This window comes from Strongylocentrotus purpuratus, unplaced genomic scaffold (genome assembly GCF_000002235.5).
Source record: "Strongylocentrotus purpuratus isolate Spur 01 unplaced genomic scaffold, Spur_5.0 spur5_scaffold_21, whole genome shotgun sequence".
NCBI lineage: Eukaryota > Metazoa > Echinodermata > Echinoidea > Camarodonta > Strongylocentrotidae > Strongylocentrotus > Strongylocentrotus purpuratus.
In genome coordinates this window covers 9,352,570-9,372,876 of record NW_022145607.1, presented here as the reverse complement: position 1 = coordinate 9,372,876, position 20,307 = coordinate 9,352,570, and the positions used below count along the sequence as shown (strand labels likewise).

Below are 20,307 nucleotides of genomic sequence, written 5' to 3'. Positions count from 1 at the left end.
GAAACTAATGAAGTCACTTCATTGATAATGGATTCTTGTGACTGAGATGTAATCTGTATTAAGTAGAGGAAGGGAACTACAGATGAACTGTGTGTGATTATTTAGTCTTTGATGATTCCAGTATGCAATAAGTCGCTATGAAACCTAGACATAGCCACAGTTTGCAGTGTCAGTAATACAATTGTGTTTGTATGAATAATGAAATTTGTTGAATTGGCATCTATTCAGAATTTATCATTGTGTCCTCCAAATGATTCTATAGAAGAAGCACCTTTAAAGGTAATACAAAGTTTTGGGAAATTTTGAAAATTGGGTAGATAGTGAATCTTTACAATTTTGATATATTTGGATGCCCCTGTGGATGTATTATAAGTACTAAAAAAATTAACACCTAAAACACTTCTGTTTTCGAGAAATAGCGCCTACGGCCATACAATGGTAGCTGCGACCATGAAAATCTCAGAATATGTAGTTGTGATATATAATTTCCAAACAGGAGTAGCTAATCAGTTGATTTTAGTCAAGAAACATTGTTTCATAGCTAAATTGATATCTTGACCTTGAGAGGGAGCTATACAGCATAAAGAGTTTATCATTTGTAATTTCATAACTTTAGACTCGATTTCAACTGGGACAACGATCACTGAATATTGTAGGATTGCATATGCTTCCAATATGTTAATTTGAACCAAATTCATGACCCCATACCAAAACTTTGAGTTTTTAGAACCTTTTTTTCTGGTACTCTTTTGTCTGTGGTTTTATTATACTCTTTTAATCCAGGTATTAAAACTTAATTATATGATAAATACTGGAGGTAAAAGAAATCCTGAATAAGAAAACGATGTTGGTTAGGATATACATTTCATATGCGGACAGTTTACTTTAACATACTGCTCTGATGGTATTTTGTGCATGTGCAAAGACATCAGTATTTTCCCCCTTTTTTTTGCTTTGGGGAGAAAGAAAATTCATTATGTTTCCCCTCGTAGAATCTCGTCGGACGTAAATAGAGCATAGCGATTGGAAAGGGCACTCCTGCTTTATGAGGTGGAAAGCCTTACGTCTATATTAAACAACTATGGTTGACTGCATGCTTTGAAGTATGTTTTCGGATAACTTATGAGACAATGCAGCTCTTCTGTCTTTATATAAATGTGTATACTGCTTCTTGTCTTTCAAAATTTCTTCTGATAAGATTTCTTTTAAAAAATTCTTCTTACAAAGATAATTTTGTATTTTTTATTTAAATTGGTTCCCAATTTTTGTCTGATTTTTTCTTCTTCTTGATTTTCCCCCTTTTCCCCTGATTTTCCCTGATTTTTTCCCCTGAATCCTTTTTTTTAATCAGGGGACCGGGGGGGGGGGGGGGGGGGGCTCTCACTATTACCCCTGATTTATGAAATAGACTCTTGAAAGATGCTTCTCATGAAAACTTATGTAATGGACTCTAGTCCAAGAATTCAACATTTTATTAATCATTTTCTCTTTTTTCTCTTTTCTCTTCTTTCTGTACAGGTCACGTCCAATAATCTGTCCAATGGTGTAATAAATAGTGCATTCATGCTCCTGTTCAAAGACAGCATACGGCTGTTTGCATGCTACAACGATGGAATCATCAATCTCTTAGGTTAGTAGTCAAGGATAGTAAGATCTACCGTTTTTGACAATCCACCAATAGTGTCAAATTGTGCAACATTAAAACAAACAAAATATAAATTTATTAAACAAGTATAAGCATTGAGTTATATAACTTTTGAAAGCTCCACCAAAGTTTTTTAAAGCTAAATAAATGAGCTCTGTTAAAAGATTATAAACCAACAAAAAAGAAAATCGCAATAAAGTTGATTAAATTTCCTTTTTTTTGTTTTTTTTTTTTTTTGAACAATAGCCATCCTAATAGAGCATAAGTCAACAACACAATCAAAAGGGTTATTTTTTAAGCTGTTTAGAAACAGTGGTTGTCTAAAGATCTAAGAATATGAAAAAGAGCTTTTTATCCAAGTGTTCATACTTTCAGTCCATAGTAGTGAATTAGGTTGTATAGAAACTAGAGATAATACTTGATGTGCTGAAACTTAATCATGCCATTATAGTGTTACGAAAATACATTGTTTATGCTTCTGTATAGTTTCATCATGTTTCTAGAATGGTTACCAGAAGAGCCCTGCATCACATTATTACTAATCGCTATACCACATGTTTTAAGAATCAAAATTAATTAATTTGTGGTTTTCCTTCCATCAAACGATGTGGGTGTAGGGTGAGTCATTAATTATTTACAAGCTTTTACACATGTACAACTGTACCTGTACAGGGTAGATTGTGCCCTGCCAAATACTCCATCATGCGTAGCTGCGCCTTCTGAGTAATCCATCAATGGAATTCCAATTTGAAATTCCAATGAGAGATGAAGATTATTGGATATATGTCTGGGACTAATTATGAATTATTTATTCATTTCTAGTTACAGACTATAAAATGAGGCGTTTACGAGTGATAAGATGGATTTAAAGCCTAGAAATGCTCCCAAAATGAGTACAAAAATTGATTGTGTACAGTGTATTTGGATTTTTTGTGATAAGTCCAGAATTTTGAAACAATTATGTACCGAAAAATTGTTACGATTTAATAGACGGTATTGAAGCATTTTCTTTATAGATCTATAATTTAATGCAGTTAATGACTTGACAGGTTGATTCTTTTGTATTTATGTACATTTGTGTCTATAGTGTAGAAGATAATTGCAATGTGTCTTTATCATGGCATGATCTTTAAGGTTAGCACTGAAGAGTTGATTATGCTACTGAATCTAATCAACACCAAATCTAATGAAAATAACCTTCCTGTATGAGAGTTATAGCCTTGTAGCTGTTGCCAAACATCCATGTACAGTATATATATCTGTTGACATTTAATACCCTGGTAGTATGATATATATCTTCCCTGAGAATACAAAGCATGTGACATATCTTGTACATTGTACCTTGCTGTGTCACTACAGAGTACTGAGATCCTTATCATGTGTGTTTTGAGAATACATAGTACATTTTTCAGATGGTATACTGTAGATGGATAGATTTGGGTACTAAGGATGACTGGTAAAGAGAATTAATGAATTCAGTTTCTGTTATCATGTAGATCTAATTACCCTTGGTATTACTATAGCAAATTTTGACAGCCCTATTAAATTATAGAAAAACAACCACTGAATATCTTTTGCTATAAAGTATGTAAGGCCTACATTGCTGGCATCCTTTTCTGGCATCCTTTTCTTCAAAATATCAACTTCAGATATTACAATACCTCTTTGGAAGATACTATAAGTTTAGATACCAATATTCATAATGCCTATGAAATACATCAACAATTGTTTAAATTGTAAGCTCTGTCTGTTTGTGTTGAGCAGAGAAGTACTTTGACATGGGCAAGAAAGACTGCCGTACGGCACTGGACATCTACAAGAAATTCCTGATTCGCATGGAGAGGATAGGAGAGTTCCTCAAAGTAGCCGAGGTAAGTGCATGAATTTACTGTATTGTATTTTTAAGATTGTTTTTGGTTATGCCAAATCTGACACTGGATCAATGAATTAAACATTTAGTAACTCATCCTTTGCAGAAAATGTTCATAAAGTGCTTTTCATCTCAAAACTGAAAAAGCTGAATTTTATTTCCTAAAATTAAAATAAGTACATTTATTGCATAGATTATTCCAAAAGATGTGTTAGGCTTAATTTGACTATCAAATACAATAGTAAACCCTACATTCAACTCATGAAAGTTTATTTACAGGAAATACTTTGAAGTTAGTGGCACCGTAGGAGTTGAAGCCGAAATGTATTCAAACTGTTGAAATGTTTTATTCAGACGGCATACTCTGAGATTTTTACTCTAGAGAGCTCTTTAACTTTGACAAAAACAACATTCAGCATGCCATCAACCTCATTCTGACTTTGCGCTCAGTCTCAGTTGAACCATCTTTCAATAGCCTCAGTTATACCACAGTCACCACAAAACGTTAATATATCAATGTATACATATTATGTTGGATGGCTTTTAATAAGCTATCAAAATGTGATACCTGGGCCCCGTCTTACAAAGAGTTGATATTAATTAATCGCAACTTATTCACGATTGATATCAATCGCAAATATGTACAAATGGATAGGGGACTGCAAACTTGTGATTGATTAGAGGACTTACGATCGATTTGGATCAATCGCAACTCTTTATAAGACGGGCCCAGAGCTAGAATATAGGCAAAAGGATAGGTATTCCCCACAACTAGAAGCCAGCTAATACTATTATTTTCTTGATATTTATCATAGGAAAACTTTATCAGTAATACTACTATTCATAGTTTCTAGTTTTTACTCCTGTACATTATTGTTGTATCAGGCCCAATTCTATAAAACACAGATGAGTTGAATTTCTAGACTTTAAATCAAACATTTTGGTAGCTCATACATGCAGTGCATTAGCTTTTACGCATGATGAATAACAATCGTCAATATCCTGTGCGGCCATTTTGGCTAGGCTGTCAAATTTTCATGCATAAAGTTGGTATGAATTTCTGCCTCTTTGTTGTTCATTTGCCTGCAAATTGAAAGAGAAGAGCATTATCCATACTCTGTGGTCTTCTGGATCTAATACCCTTATGTTTTATTCAAAGTATGACGATATGAATACTGGCTTGAGGGATTTTCAATTCAAGGGTTAAGTGTAAATACATAGCCACCTTTATCTCCCCTGTCTGCAACGCAATATTGAAACAGCGTATCAAATTGAAAATGCATACTGGTATTCTTAATGCATCGAGAGTCCAACATTTCAAGTATTAGGCATTACCCTAGGCACAGGTATTTTTAATTAGAAAAGGTGTTTACCGGTAATGAAAATTCAGATGTACATGTACATTTTCAAAAACTGAATAATGGTTTCTTGATAGGGTAGTCCTAGATATAAATGAACCATGTGCCTATTGTTTGTTTATTTAAGGTATTTACAATATTCTAATAGTTCTTTTTTTTAAATGGTTGTTAATGTACGCCTGTACTTATATTTATTGATGTTGAACATAAATATACCTGACTTTCAGTTAAAACTCAGCTTTTTATATATAACAAATATTAATAAAGCCAAACATCTTTGTACATTGAAAAAATGGGGTACCGGTACATGTTGCAAATGCAAATGCAAATGCATACCATTTTTAGGTAATTCAAATTTTTTGCTGCAAAGCGATTTTTTTTGGGGGGAGGGGGGGGGGAGGTGGGGAGGGGGGTTATAACATATAAAGAGTAGACATGTTCCCTGTATAGATTAATTTCAGACAAAGTGGAAGAAATTATACAATGCTTTGAATGTGCTGATATAGGAGTAATATGATGACATCAAAGAAAAGCTGAGCAAGTAATAAATTTGATTCATCCTCTTCTCCCGGTCTTGCGACTGATCATTCAGCAACGTTTGTTTATACAGATGCAGCGAGGGTTTCAATTAAATGTGATTTATATGAGGGACTTGTCATCCTCTCCTGCCCCGCTCGTCCTGTTTTTAAAAGGATATCCCTTCAGGTGTTTACGCCTCATGCAAGGAACATTAATAATGTGCAAAGCTGCAAAAAAAAATTCATTTGCGTACCTGGGTTTCACTTTGTTGTGTAATGCCCTGAGAAATAATTACGGTCATGTGTGGTCCTACATGTAATATCAGTCATAACTTTGACATTTTTTTGTGTGGAGAATACATTGATTTAAATATATTGTCTGTTAGAAGGATGTTAACAGTGTAAATTGCTATCAATATATGCCTTTTTGGCTCTAAACAAACATTAAAATGGGAATAATGGGAAAATGTGTTTGGTTTTGGAATGATATATTTGTAACATAATAATAATAATAGTGTATACATCTAACGGGAGAGTATCAACTCTGTGTAAAATGATGTAAATTTTTGTCTGATCAGATATATTAACGTAGTCGGCAATAACATTTTGAGCTAGATATTTTATTTTATGTTCTGAATTCTGAATATATCGCGCAGATGATGCTATAATCCTGTACAAATTGGAAAAGATTTCATCACTCATGTTCATGAATAATTTATAACTATTTTCTCAACCATTTTTTTTTCTTTCATTATTACAGCAAGTGGGGATCGACAAGGGAGAAATTCCAGATTTAGCGAAGGTAAGTAGGCCAAACTTCTAGCTCACTAAATGTGTTATCTGTATCTGTCCTGTTTGGCATCATTTGTTCTATGGTCCTATGTTGTCTTGTGGCATGTATAGTTGAGGATCTTGGTAAATTTTTCACCAAACTTTTCCCCCCAAAAATATGTCAATCGTAGATGTGCAAAAGCATTGTTTCAGTTCAAAAGTCTGCCATGCAGTGTCGTTTGTTTAGTGTAAAATGTATACGATTGTGTTTATTTAGCAAGGTACAATATACATGTAACTCTGTATGACTTCAATGTATTTTTTACTTGTTTCTTGTGTTTACCTTTTGTTGAATCATTAATACTTTAGTAGGGATCATTTGATATTATTATTATTATTATTTTTTTTTTTTTTTTTTTTTTTTTTTTTTATTTATTTATTTATTTATTTATTTTTATTTATTTATTTATTTATTTATTTATTTATTTATTTATTTTTTATTGGGGGGGGGGGGATGGATTGGATTCAAAATAATTAAAACAAGTTTAATACTCTGTACATGTTTGTGTTCCTGTATATCAGCAAAGCCTTGTACTTTAAAGAATTTAAGAGCATGGAAGTTGTATGTGTCATATTTTACAAGAAATATATTGATAATATTGATATTGCAGATGATTTAAAAAGAGGAATGTGTAATAAGAAGAGATAACAACAACAAAAAGCTATATTTGAGAGATAGAGAGAGGGGGATAGAGAGATGGAATAAAAATAGAAATCATTTTTAATGTTGGCTGAAAGTAATACCAAAGATGCTCTAGAAGAGGGGGGGGGGAGTTAGAAATGCACAATTTGTTCAGCATGTTGGAATGGTATTGATTGACTGTGTAATTGTATATCTTTCTGAATGTTATCTTGCATGTAATTTACCTGCAGTTTGGTGATGTGCCACCTGAATATAAAACAGTGAGTTTCCTGAATGACCCCTTTTTTATTATTCCAGAAAATACCTATACAAGCATTCCAAAAGTTAAGTTTATACTATGCATTTAGCTCAGCCTATAATATAATAACAATTGTTGAATAGCAAAAATGGATGGTACAGTTGATGTGTTGACACAGATGAGTATACTGTCTTTCTGTCCTTATATAGAATGAAGAAAGGATGATAGTTGTGTATTACACATGCTTGCTTCAAAAAGAAAATTTTCAGTTCTGAACATTTAAGTCAGGTGTACCTGTGTACCTGCAAATATGGTTCGCTAAGAAATTATGAACAAATTCTACTTTGACATACATGTACATGTAGTTCCCCCTCCCCCAATGTTATGTAATGATCAGGACCAAAAAAAAATCATGTTTTTTTTCCAAAAGAGCAATGCTCTGGTCAAGATTTGATTGATTTCAGGTTTTAGGACAAACTATTTGCACAGTATAAACTATAAACTTTGCTTATTACATATTGTTTTTAATAAGAAGATCATGGATTGCAATAGGCCTGTTTTCATCAGCACGAATTTGCCAAATAACCAGCTATTTTAACTATCCCGATTGCAAATTATCCAGCTATCTAGCGGGATATTTGGTAGAGAAAATATCTGGAGAAATCTTGGTCTTGTTTCCAAAATATCCTGCTATTTGGGAAAATAGCGGGTTATTTGGCAAACTCAAGCTGATGAGGACAGGCCTAATGCCACTAACCCAACTATAATCTGGTATTCATAGTACAGCATAAGATGCACATTTACATCTTGTTGTTTGAGTTGCAGTGTCCTAATATGTTGTTTCCATGGAAACCACTGGATACGGGTAAGGTGAGGCAGTGTTTGGTTTTTAGCGCTGGCTGACTTTTGAACAGAAGCAATGCATGATACTGTTTTCATTTTGTTTTGATACAAGTACACATGTACATTACATTATAGTATTGTTTTGGCATGATCGACCAAGTATAATTTGAAATGAGAAGAGTTTATGAGTAGTGAAGTTTTCTTTCTTCTATTACATGAATTATTAACCCATACATGTACCTATGTTATCATTCACCATTTCATCATTTATTGTGATAACTATATGTATAACTCCTTCATTTAAGAACTCATTTGCTTTACACCACTTCACCACTTCATCCTGTGACAACCAGGGACCTGTTTCACAAAGCCTTCTTTCGATGACAAATGACAAAAATCAGAAACAAATCTGCTGATAACCAATCAGAAGCAAGGATATCAGTAGCTTATAACAAAAACTGTCATTTGCCACTGATGACAAGTTTTGTGAAATGGGGCCCAGGTCAGGAGATCGCACAATAACTTGAATTAGTTTAAACAAAGATTCATTCAAATATTCATTTTTTCCAAAAACACTTCCAAACTGGAACTCTTTACCACCATCCATAGTTAACATTCAAGATCCTTACGTATTCAAGGCTAACGTGCAGCAACATTTTCAAGTGGAGTGTGGCCTAAAAAACGATTAGACAGTGACAGAGTGTTTTGTTTGTTCCGGGAGAAGAATCTGCCATGAAGAAAAAAATGTCGCCTAGGGGGAAATCTTTTAAAGTTGCTGAAAAGGATACACAAGGCCTGTTAGTTTTTAATTCAGCTCTGTAATGTTTATAAAAGCTCATGGTTGTACACATAAATGTTTTGACCAGGCCCCCCCCCCCTCACTCAAGGCCATATTTTTGATTCAACTCAACTCCTAATTCATGTACTCTATATACTTCTTGCAAAGATTTGCTACCAAACATTTAACAGAAAGTACATGCGTTATGAATTTAAAAATAAATTTCACTGAAATAGCCAGTTATACATTTCTGTACTTGAATACATTTCAATCTTTACACCTGAAATTTACATCACATCACTGAAATATACCAATTTTTATCTTTTTGCATTTCGTGCTTCTCAATATCCATTTCTCAACTTGCTTATATGAGAGATGTAAGTCATGTATATATACATACATAGTCAATCAAACCGATTTAAATCTCTTTACGGTACCTCACCCTTTTATACAGCCCTTCTCACTTATGTAAATTAACATATGTATTTGCTTTGGAGCCATTCACATTTTTTTTTTTGCAGTTTGTTTTACAACAATTTTGCTGTTAATGACGCATTATTCCTAGCGATCACATTGTAATGTCAAAATGGAGTATAAAGTGGTACAACAACAAACAAAACAGTAACTGTTGTAGTTATAAAATGAATACCAATTACTTTTTAATAAACAATTTACCAGTTAATTGACCAAAGTGCTAACAGTATTAGTAGTACATGTACATCAATAGTTCAATACAGTTGTACTCATTTGAAAATGTTGCTATTGCTATGTGCTTTATTGAGCCAGAGAAGATGCCATGAAATATTTCAAAATGAAATATGTAACTTCTTACAGAAATCAAAATGCACTGACATCTGTCTCATCTTATCATGCCTAGAAGTAATTTTGTATTAAAGTTTATAATTTTTTACTGAAACATTTATTTTGCAGGCCCCAAGTAGTCTGTTAGAAGCCCTTGAGCAGCATCTGGCATCCATCGAAAGCAGCAAAAAGTCAAACTGGAACAAGTAAGTATGACGATGGTATAATGTAAAAATACATGTGGAACATAACAACATTTTGTGTGTTTGATGCTTTACTATTCTTAGTAAATAGTAATTGTATCCATTAGGATCTCCCAGAAATAATTGTTGTTATGCTGGTTGTGCAAGAAGAAAATCAGGGCATCTAGTTTATGAAAATAATTGCACCCAATGGAGCTAATTCCCACAGGAATATGAAGAGCCCTTTTTAGAAAAAGCTGTCCTTCTCCACTTTCTATGTTTTTGTAATTGTACCTAGAAATATCTTGAAATTCAGCTTCAATTTGTATTTGTGAGTTACTTGCCAATACATTCTAAACTCAATAAATTCATGTACAGTGTGATTTATAAAGCATTGTATTCATTGACAATTAACTCGTTGACAACTGAGTTCTCCCATTTCCATAGACTTAATACAGGGACGACCCAGTCCTGGCAAGCAATGGGTTCATAGATCTACAGAGAAGCATATGTGACCTGCATTTCGCTTGTATATTGCTATCCCTCAATACCAAAGAATATTGTCTCTTCACCTTGCACATACATGTAGGTATCATGATATATACTGTATAATCTAGATTATTCTTTCACTGTCATTCCTTCCTATTTTTCTCCTATTACGTACATGTATGCAGAGCCAATACAGTCCAGACAGTTTTAAACGCTTTCTCATCATCAGCAGCATCCATCGACGATAACGACAAGAAGAAGGCCCTCGAGGACGAGAAGGCAAGATTAGCAGCACTCAAGGCATGCATATTTTGTCAGTTTTTTTAGTGAAAGACCTTCCCTATCCCATCATATTTTCTCTCTTTTATTGCCCTCTTTCTACACCCACCTTCTGTCTTTACATCTTTGTTTTATCTCTCTTGATCTAGCCCTCTTTTTCTTTTCTCTTGATTTCTATCTTCTATCTCTCTCCCTCTCTCTCTCTCTCTCTCTCTCTCTCTTTCTTTTTCACTTTCTCTCTCTCTCTTTCTCTTTTTCTCTCTCTCTCTCTTTCTCTCTCTCTGCCTTTGTCTCTGTCTCACCCTCCCTCCCTCCCCTCTCTCTCTCTCTCTCTCTCTCTCTCTCTCTTTCTTTCACTTTCTCTCTCACTCTCTTTCTCTTTTTTTTTCCTCTCTCTCTTTCTCTCACCCTCCCTCCCTCCCCTCTCTCTCTCTCTCTCTCTCTCTCTCTCTTTCTGTGAATCTAGACTTTATATTCATCTCACAATCTTTTTCCTTCTTTCTTCTTATCTCTTTATTGGCCTATTTTCAATTTCTCTCTTTTAATATCCAGCTCATTTTCTCCTCTCTGTGTATTTTCCATCCTTTCCTCTTCTTGATTAACAATCCTTGTAATCAAACTTATTTTTACATTGTTGAATAGTATCCTTGAAAAGAGGAAGCTGAAGATAATATATAGAAATGTGTAGGCCTGGAAGGGAAGATTATTCTACTTACAATATACTTATAGATGAAGACAGTTCATTCAAGTGTGTCAGATGGATAGAGACTAAAAGCCTTATCCTTGAGCTTACTTTATTCAATCTGGGTTACATAATCATTGATACTTCTGTGAGTTGAATACCTTTACACCGACTTGAAAGCTAGCCAATCGTAGTGGCATTGAAAACTCAAAAGAAATACTGTGTTGCTTGATGTAACAATTCATGTCTTATGTAATACGGATTGGTGATTCCTAGAAAACTGGATACATCTCTCAAAGAGTTATATGCAAATGATATGGAACTGAAATGATACATATTGTATGTGAATGTTGATGTTCTCTCTTCTATACCAATTTCTGTATGGTTTATCAAGAAAATGATATATACTGAGCCAGCATATATTACTGTAGTACTACATGTACATGTATGTAATATATACATGTATGTGTATGGGCTTTTTAATTGTTATCCCTCCCACCCCACAGTTATGCATCTTTAGATTGTGGAATCGTTCCCCTGTTGTTTAGTTACTATTTATATTATATATTTATCTCTAACATCTAAAGTGCTCTGATCTGACTTACATGGGTTTTGTGTGTGTAAAGCCCAGTCCTTTGGTTTCTGAATTCATACATTTTTTCATCCTTTTCAGGTCCATTGATTTATTCAATGGATGTTTGAACAGTCACCAGATTCAATGTATTAGATCTAAGGGGGGGGGGGGGGGTCACAAAACTTGTAATCAGTGACAAACGACAGTTTTTGTTATAAGCTACTGAAATCCTTGCTTCTGATTGGTTATCAGCAGATTTGTCACTGATTTTTGTCATTTGTCATTGAAAAAAGGCTTTGTGAACGGGTCCCAGAACTTTTTATTGTAGGAGGCTTTATACTTAAAGATACGGTACACAAAGTATCTGTATGTTCTTGCGATTCAAACAAGGAATGGACATGTTAGGAGTGGAAAGATTTTATGAAGGATGTTTTCCTTGAAAATATTCCTTCTCGTTCCTTGCCTCAGATTACAACTCTTGATTACAACACGGTTAACTACTGTAATCCTAGAATGCCATCATTTTTAGCGTGATAGTGTGTGGCTAAGGCACCGGTATCTGAAATCTGGGCACTGTATTATAAAGAGTTGCAATCGATTGAAATCAATCACAACTTTAAATTGATTGCAACTGTGTAGAGATTGATTTTGTGTTTAATTTCAAGTTGCGATCAATGCAAGTCAATCAAACTCTTTATAAGACAAGGCCCTGAGTGAATGTGCTAGAATTCACCATCCCTATCAATCAAATCCAGTCGACAGGTTCTCCCAAATTCAGATATCACTGGGATTTCTTTTATTCCCCATTTTTAGCACCATACTTACTAACTCACTTTTTACGGTATTGCCATCTGCCACACCTGTCTCTGATAGTCTGTAACGAAACATGACATATTTGTACAGTCAAACCTGCTTTAGTGACCACCTGTCTACAAAGACCACATTTTTTTTGTTTCCCTTGAAAATGGTTTCTCATTGAAACATGCACTGAACGAACCTGTCTACAAAGACCACTTTTTGTGTTTTCCTTGGGCGGCCGCTATAGACAGGTTTGACTGTATCTCACTATCCATGTTGCCATCGAGGCAACTTGCCTCATTATGGTCGTGCACATTGACAACATCTAGCGGTGTTTATGTTTCTTGACTTCAGAGTTTTAGCCACACCTCTCAGAGTTTTAGCCACACCTCCCAGAGTTACAATGAAGTGGGAACAACCATCCTGTTTGACTTTAATGATCAGGTATCCCTTTGTCTTGGTGAACGCGGACACTCTCTCCTTCCTCAGGCATGCGTTCATCTTGCATCATCATTCGCATCGTCTTGCCTTTTCCCTCCACCAATTCTGATTTTAAATTTCATCCAAATCTTACATAAAAGTTCTTCCAAGTAGCAGATTTTTAATAATCTGTACCTTTTTATATGCTTAGAATCTCATTAAAAGATATTCCACATTGTAGACTGCACAAAATTGTTTCAGGCTTTCCCATCAAATTCCAAGTTTTTGTAGAGTAGCAGACAATATGATGGTATAATGTAAGAGATGGTCATACTCCTTATTAATCATGATCTACAAGGTGCATGTAACCAAGTAAACCATCAAACTTTCCATAATTTGAAATCTTAAGATTCTTCCTTTTGAAGACAAAGCCTGAAATATTCAAATTAAATCCACTGAAATTGCATGCTTAATAAAGATGTAACTGTCTTTAGTGAAAGTAATCCAAGAAATTAGATTTTAAACTTACTTTTTCAAGCTGTAGAATATTGTAGATTAGTTAAAGCTCATTTGATGCAAACACAATAGAAAACTCTGATAGCTGTTCTTCACTTTCTGAACAACCTAGTACACTGCAAATTATCACTTTTCCATCAAATTTTCATTGTAAAGTCTTTGAATAATTATAGAAATACAAGTAAGACCAGATGAAGTTAAATCAGTCTTTCTCTCGAACTTTTCCTGCATGTCTCATTACCAGCATGACGTTCTGCATTTTAAGCATATTGCTTGTTGCATATCTGGATTTTGAGTAAATTTGGAAGAAACTCATTCAAAATACCATATAATGCATACCGGTAATGCATATACTTTGGGGAGATTCCCTCAGTTCAGTTATCAAATCTACACTGTAGCTGACAAATAAGACATCTTTTATTTTAGTACCGTAGTTTGCATGTGTAGGGATCATCATAACAAGCAAATTGCATGCTTTTTAGGGTAACTCTAAGTGAAAGTATGCTACATTGTGCATCTTGTTGTTAGCAGAGTCTATACAGAAGTCTTTATTAACTTGTTTAGCTCATTAGCTTATACAACCATGATAGGACCAATATAAGACTTATCAACTGCTCCAGCAAAGAAAAAGCATCTCTTTCAACAAGGGCAGTGAGCTTGGGTTTTTAGATCCTTCTTAAATTTCCTCAAATGTTCATGGAATTGTCTTGAATAATCAAAAGTAGGATTGGAATGACTTTGTGTCCTATTGAACTATTAATGCACTGGCATCTTTTACATGGCATGTTTAGAAAGAATGGAAATCACTCTTGATTGAATGAAAACCAAACAATACATTTCTACATCCAGTATACCAACATGAGCCACCTTGTTATGATGCACCTGGAACTAATGTCTCATGTTATTTTTTTAAACATCCCCATGTAAATCAATCAAATATGGTTGATTACAATAGTAATGATGATGATGATGATAATAATGACAACAATAACAACTTTTACAATAACCTTAAAAAAAACAATCACAGCAGGTCAGCAGCAACAACAACTACCATAGCAACAACAAGAGCAACATCAACAAATCAAGAACAGTAGCAACAACAACAGCAATAAAAAAAAACATTTCTTTGAATGTTAGCATCGTGCTGGTCTTTATCCCAATATAATCTGCTGTAGCAGAGTGTATACAACATATACTTTTACCATTAACCAAATGCCTACTGGAAGGGTACAGTGGTAACAGTGGTTCCTACTATGGTTCTCATGTTAAGCTTATGAGAATGAAAGAATGCGATGGTCCAATGGGTTAATGAAGAAGAGCAATATTTAATCTGATCCCCTCTGGCCTTGTTGTACAGGAGCAAAGATTGAAAGAGACCCAGCAGTCGGAGCAGTCCATCACTTTCACGCCGGAGCCTGTAGTCCAGAGCACCCCACAGATGGCAGCAGCACCAGCAGCAGCTCCAGCTCAAACTTCAAACCCCTTCATCACCGCCCCAGCGCCAGCGGCACCCCAACCTGTCGCAGCATCAACATCCGGCCAGGATCTGTTTGCCGCCCCCGCAGGTTTGTCCAAAGAAAAGCCTCTCTATGTGGAGTGGTGTGTGCAATGTTTTGTAACCACAAGCAAAAGGCGCTATATCTTTTGATTGATTGATTGATTGATGTAGAAATCATAGATACAAGGGATATTACTTCAAATATGAATATGAAAACGTTGGGGTGACTAAAATTCTCCTATGATATGGGAACTGTCACAAAAAGACCTATAGCACAGTTGGTAGAGTAGTGGTCTCGTAAGCCGGCGACCTGGGTTCGAACCAAGGCAATGCGCTAGTGCCTTTTGGTAAGGCATTAATCCTCATTACCAGGTCCCTAGGAGAGGACCTTAAGTCGTCTATCCTCTGGTTGCTTACTAACAAACATTTAGGCTTTCATAACAGTCAGGTATAACCACCACCACTACTACTACTAGAGCCAATGATCAACTCACATTTTTTGCTTATCATGGAGGGATTGATTAGAGTTTGTTGGACGTCTGATGTGCAATTTGCATAACTTGTTTTGCCCCCCCCCCCCCCCACACAGTGAACAACAACAATCAACCAGGCATGAAGCCCTCACAGGACCTGATGTTCCTCCAGTCCAACCAGATGACCACCATTCTACATGCTCAGATGGCCACTCAGGCCATGACCTCCAACCAACCTCCGCAATGGGGGGGATCACCAAATGGTAAATACCTCCCTTCTATCATCCTCCTCCTCCGCTTTCCTTCTCTCTCTCTCCCTCTCTCTGTCTCTCTCTGTATATGTCTCTGTCTCTCCCTCCCCCCTCTCTCTCAATCACTCTCTCTTCCTCTATCTCAGTCTTCCTCTCTTAATCACTCCTCTCTCTCCCGCTTCTTTTTTCTTGCATACAGTTTTAAAAGCAGAAGTGTTACCTCATTAGAGCAAACAGTCGCTTGGGATTTAGCTTGGGATTTACAATGCAAGGATATTAACACATCTTGACCTGCGTAAGGAGAATGAGCTGAAAAGATTGTTTTTGTTGGCATACAAGATTCGTTACTGTGTGCTGTTAAATGGTTGTTGATAGGCCAACGAAGGAATGAAGCTCACAAAGAAAAATTTGCTGTTCTAAATGCTCATTTGATTTTCTTTATTTCACATTGTTATCCTTCTGTATATTCTTCCAGTGGAAAATCGTTTCACACTTTCATTTTTTACGCATTAAGGAAGATGTCTTTTATGAAATAAGTCCAGAAGTGAAATTGTGTTTTTTCATGTGGAACAAGTTTCCACAAAGTTGATGTAGAAATCTGTTATCTGGATTGTTCCCTCTATCTTGCACCTCCTGAGCAAACCATTGGTATACACACACTTTTTCATTCCTAGACTGCTCTCTGTTTAGAGATAATTCCATAGGTGTACACAACATAAGATGGAACGAAAGGGTAGAAGAATTGAGAAAATCCAACTTTTATGAATTCTTGTTCCTTTAGTAATTGATTTTGTCTTTCCAACCAAGTTTTGGAGTCATACCAAGGTGCATCTAGAATTTGAAATTGAAGGAAAAATTCCCTTTTCATCAGACATTCTGTTCGAGTTTGAACCAAGGTTTCTTTTCTTGATGTTCATATGATGTTGGATCTCTTTCGTCAATATTTCCTGAAAAGTTGGATGGAAAGATGAAGTCAATGACTACATGAACACAAACCTCAAGCACTCACACTCTTGTTGTGCATCTACAGTTTTTGTTTGTTTCAAGAGTTTGCCAAGGCATGAGCTGTGCCTACCTTTCAATTGCTTTCACCTCTTTTACCATGCCTTGTAGGATAACATGATATTGAAAGTTGACAAATTAATGTCCTTTTAAATGTCTCTAATCATTTCCACTTCACTTGGCTTTTCGGGAAGAAACTACTGTATAGGAAAAATAAGTTAACTTTATTCTTTACAATACGCCCTGTATCCGGTTCCTTCTCATGAAGTCTATACTCTATGCTTTTTACACGTATTGCTCTTGGGCAGCTGTCTCCCAGTCTGTTCCTATCGACATCCCTGGTCCGTCCATTGAGGCCAGTCGATCAGCTCCGGCCAGCTATGTGGACTCGCTGGGTCTGCTTGCTCCGTCTTCACTCCCAACCAGTACTGTATTATTATCTGTGCACTATGCTAGCTAGTTTAATATCAGTTATATGATTGTGGGACCTTGTATGCCTTTTGGTCTGGTAGCTTGTTTTGTGCGACCCCTGTCCACAGTGAAGAAGCGAAAATAGTTCAGTAGCATGGGAGATTCTAGGTTTTGTGGTTGTACCCTTTCGTCTTGTACTAGCCATCAGTTAATTTAGTCCTACACTCCCAAGCAGTACTGTATTATTATCTGTGCACTATGATAGCTAGTTATCAGTTGTATCATTGTGGGACCTTGTATGCCTTTTGGTCTGGGAGCTTGTATTGTGTGACCCCTTTCCACGGTGATGAAGCGAAAATAGTTTAATGGATAAAGCAGTGGCAGGGAATATGGAAGAATCTAGGTTTGAAACCAGTTTCATTGTGGTTGTACCCTTTCGTATTGTACTAGCCGTCGGCTGCTTCAGTCCTAGAGGCAAGAATTTAAGTTAGTACAGTACATCAAGTGCCCTTTACTATGCCATTAGCCCTCGGTTCTGTATTCCTGTGGGTAAGACCAAGTCAGTGTGGTAATATCCTACAGTCTGTTATTTAGCCCTCAGGTACTTAAGTCCTACTAGTCCTACAGGCTAGACTTGAAGTTAGTACAGTGCACGTAGTACCCTTTAAACGCATCGTTTAACAATGTAAATCTGAGATGCATGGCCCTACGTGTTATCAGTGTCTGTGATATGGTGTAATATTGATGCCCTAAAAAATTGTGATTCAAAATGATCAAGAAGTGCCTCAAAAAGTAAAAATCTTTGAGTGACCGGTTTTACCATACTCATTTCCCCAATAGACTGTAATGTTATAAAAGACGAAAAATGAAATTTCGATTTCCAATCATAAATATCTTGATAATCAGACAGGTGATTGGCTCGTAAAAGTCATGAGATTCCTGACTGACCTAAAGGTCCATAATTATGATTGCAGCATGAGCTAAATCCAGGATTTTGTTTCAGAATCTGAGGCAATGTTTCTGAGTACCCTTTAATGTGCCATTAGCCCTCGGTTCTGTATTCTTGTGGGTAAGACCAAGTCAGTGTGGTAATATCCTACAGTCTGTCATTTAGCCCTCGGTTTCATAGTCTCATGGGTAAGACTTTAAGCTGTACGTTCCCTTGAACTCATTACACGGAAATCTGTATCATGTGATCTGGATATTTCGTGCAAGCCAATTAGTTCTATGTCACCCAGTAATAAAGAATGTTGGTAGTAGGGGCCAGCTCCCCTATCTTCCAGTTTCAGCTGTACTAAGTGACTTATCCTCTGTCTTCCTCTGTTGTTGAAGTGACATTGTGTCATCGATTTTTCCTTAGTCCCTTCTATAGGCAACAGAGTAGGTGTGACTTGTAATGATTATTGGTACAGTGTAGTTATATGATACTTTGGGCTAGAAATTCCAAGTGACTAGGGCTTTTTCAAAATCATGATATTCCAGTACATGCAAAAGTTATGATATTGATTGCTTTAGGATTTTCTATCTATCTAACATCAGAACTTGTATTATTATAAATTTTAATGTTTGGATATCAAGAAGCAATGTAGTTACAGGGTAATGGGATTGGTGAATTAATTGTAATTTTCTTTCTTCTCTTTCCACCCCATACATGTACATTTAACCATGTAACATATCTATTTGTACTTAATGTACTTTTGTGATTTATACATGTACATCCCGTCGTGTTAACTTTAATGTACAATGGTATTCTATGGATATATCTTTCCGTTATGGTTATGATTGGTTATTATTGTGGGTATTACTCTGTGTAGACATGGCAGGATCCTTAGATCCTCCAAACCCCTTTACCTCAAGTAATCCCGCAACCCAAGCTAATGTCGATCAACCCCCATTCCTGGCTGATTTTGATGGTCAAGCCCCCGTCCTGGAGCACACTGACCAGTCTGTTGAGCCCGAGGAGGGTGCTAGTAGCACCAAACTTGATCCCTTTGCTGGCATTGAAGATGATTACATGAAGACTAAAAAGGGCGCTGACCCCCAGGGGGATCTCCTGGCCCCCTTAGCGCCTCAGACGTTTTCCATGAATCAGTTAGATCCTTTGTCTCCCAGTGTTGCTTCTGATGGTTCCCTCTTGACCACCCAAGCCCCCTCTCAGCCCGTGCAGGTGCCAAACTATTCCCTATCCTTTGATACAGCTACCCCTGGCTTCCTACCAACCAGTGACTCTGTTGCTCCCAAATCACCCGCTCGCAGTCCTATAACCCCAAATTATTCCCCTATGTTAGACCCTATCAGCCCCAATGCGTCATCAGCTATTGACCAAGCAGCCCCCAAGTCTCCGTTCGGTAGCCCTGCAGCCCCTAATTATTCAGTGTCGTTTGACCCGATGGGCCTTAGCCTGTCCCCAGCCAAGACTCCCAAGTCACCTGCCATGAACCCCAAGTACTCCCCTACCCATCACCCCACCCCCTTCCCATCCCCAAACCCATCCCCTCAGGTTCCTCTGCAGAATACCCTGGCTTCGTCGTCACCCTTTGTGACTAATCCTTCATCAGACTTTACCCCCATCACCACCGCTTCAGATGACACCCAGGGAGGAACCCACTCCTGGGACGTCGACAAGCCCTCTGAGATAGAGTCCATCTTTGGAGCTCGACCTCTCACCCCGTCTACTTCTGCTACTGTAGACCAGGGTGTCCTTGGACAATGCTTTGAAAGTAAATAGATCATCTGTTGTGGTTATTTAAATGTTGATGTCTTTATATGGGCCCTCAGTTATTCTCCATGTTCATATTTGATGGATATTATATCTCTTGTTTGTTTTCATGTGAAATTCTCAGCGGCAATGGTTACAGTATAATCACAACTTTATTGTTTGTTCCTTACCTCTATATATACATGTATACAGAACTTGAGCCTTTTGTTTTATCTTATTATACCTCATACTCCGAATAGTGCCTAATACAATATATCACACATTGTTTCTTTATATCTTCCTTTTCCCCAAATGAAAATCCAAATCAGAGATTTACTATTTCTGATTCATTCAATTGTGCATAAAGTCTATGGATCCTTTGAATGTCTAGATGTTTTGTGTTTATCGTCTCTTCAAAACCAGAAGGGCGTTAACTTGTATAATTTAACTCTGGGTTAAGGTCCTTCTGGCTCTGGACAGAGGACACGTTTATGTAGTTTTACATTAAA

The 20,307-nt window shown here is 36.4% G+C and overlaps 1 protein-coding gene across 6 annotated transcripts in view; it reads left to right on the top strand.

The window, feature by feature from the left end:
- LOC592380 (phosphatidylinositol-binding clathrin assembly protein LAP) overlaps positions 1 to 20,307 on the top strand; it is a 77,992-nt gene that overhangs the window by 40,087 nt on the left and 17,598 nt on the right. Inside the window, exons 9-18 of one of the 6 annotated variants that reach the window (XM_030994891.1) lie at positions 1,519 to 1,630; positions 3,410 to 3,516; positions 6,152 to 6,193; positions 7,096 to 7,125; positions 7,929 to 7,973; positions 9,655 to 9,731; positions 10,382 to 10,496; positions 12,884 to 12,973; positions 14,823 to 15,030; positions 15,553 to 15,699. In XM_030994891.1, coding sequence (XP_030850751.1) covers positions 1,519 to 1,630; positions 3,410 to 3,516; positions 6,152 to 6,193; positions 7,096 to 7,125; positions 7,929 to 7,973; positions 9,655 to 9,731; positions 10,382 to 10,496; positions 12,884 to 12,973; positions 14,823 to 15,030; positions 15,553 to 15,699 — 973 coding nt within the window. The remainder of the gene's footprint in view (positions 1 to 1,518; positions 1,631 to 3,409; positions 3,517 to 6,151; positions 6,194 to 7,095; positions 7,126 to 7,928; positions 7,974 to 9,654; positions 9,732 to 10,381; positions 10,497 to 12,883; positions 12,974 to 14,822; positions 15,031 to 15,552; positions 15,700 to 20,307) is intronic. The other 5 variants (XM_030994892.1, XM_030994893.1, XM_030994895.1 and 2 more) reach the window with 5 other exon arrangements.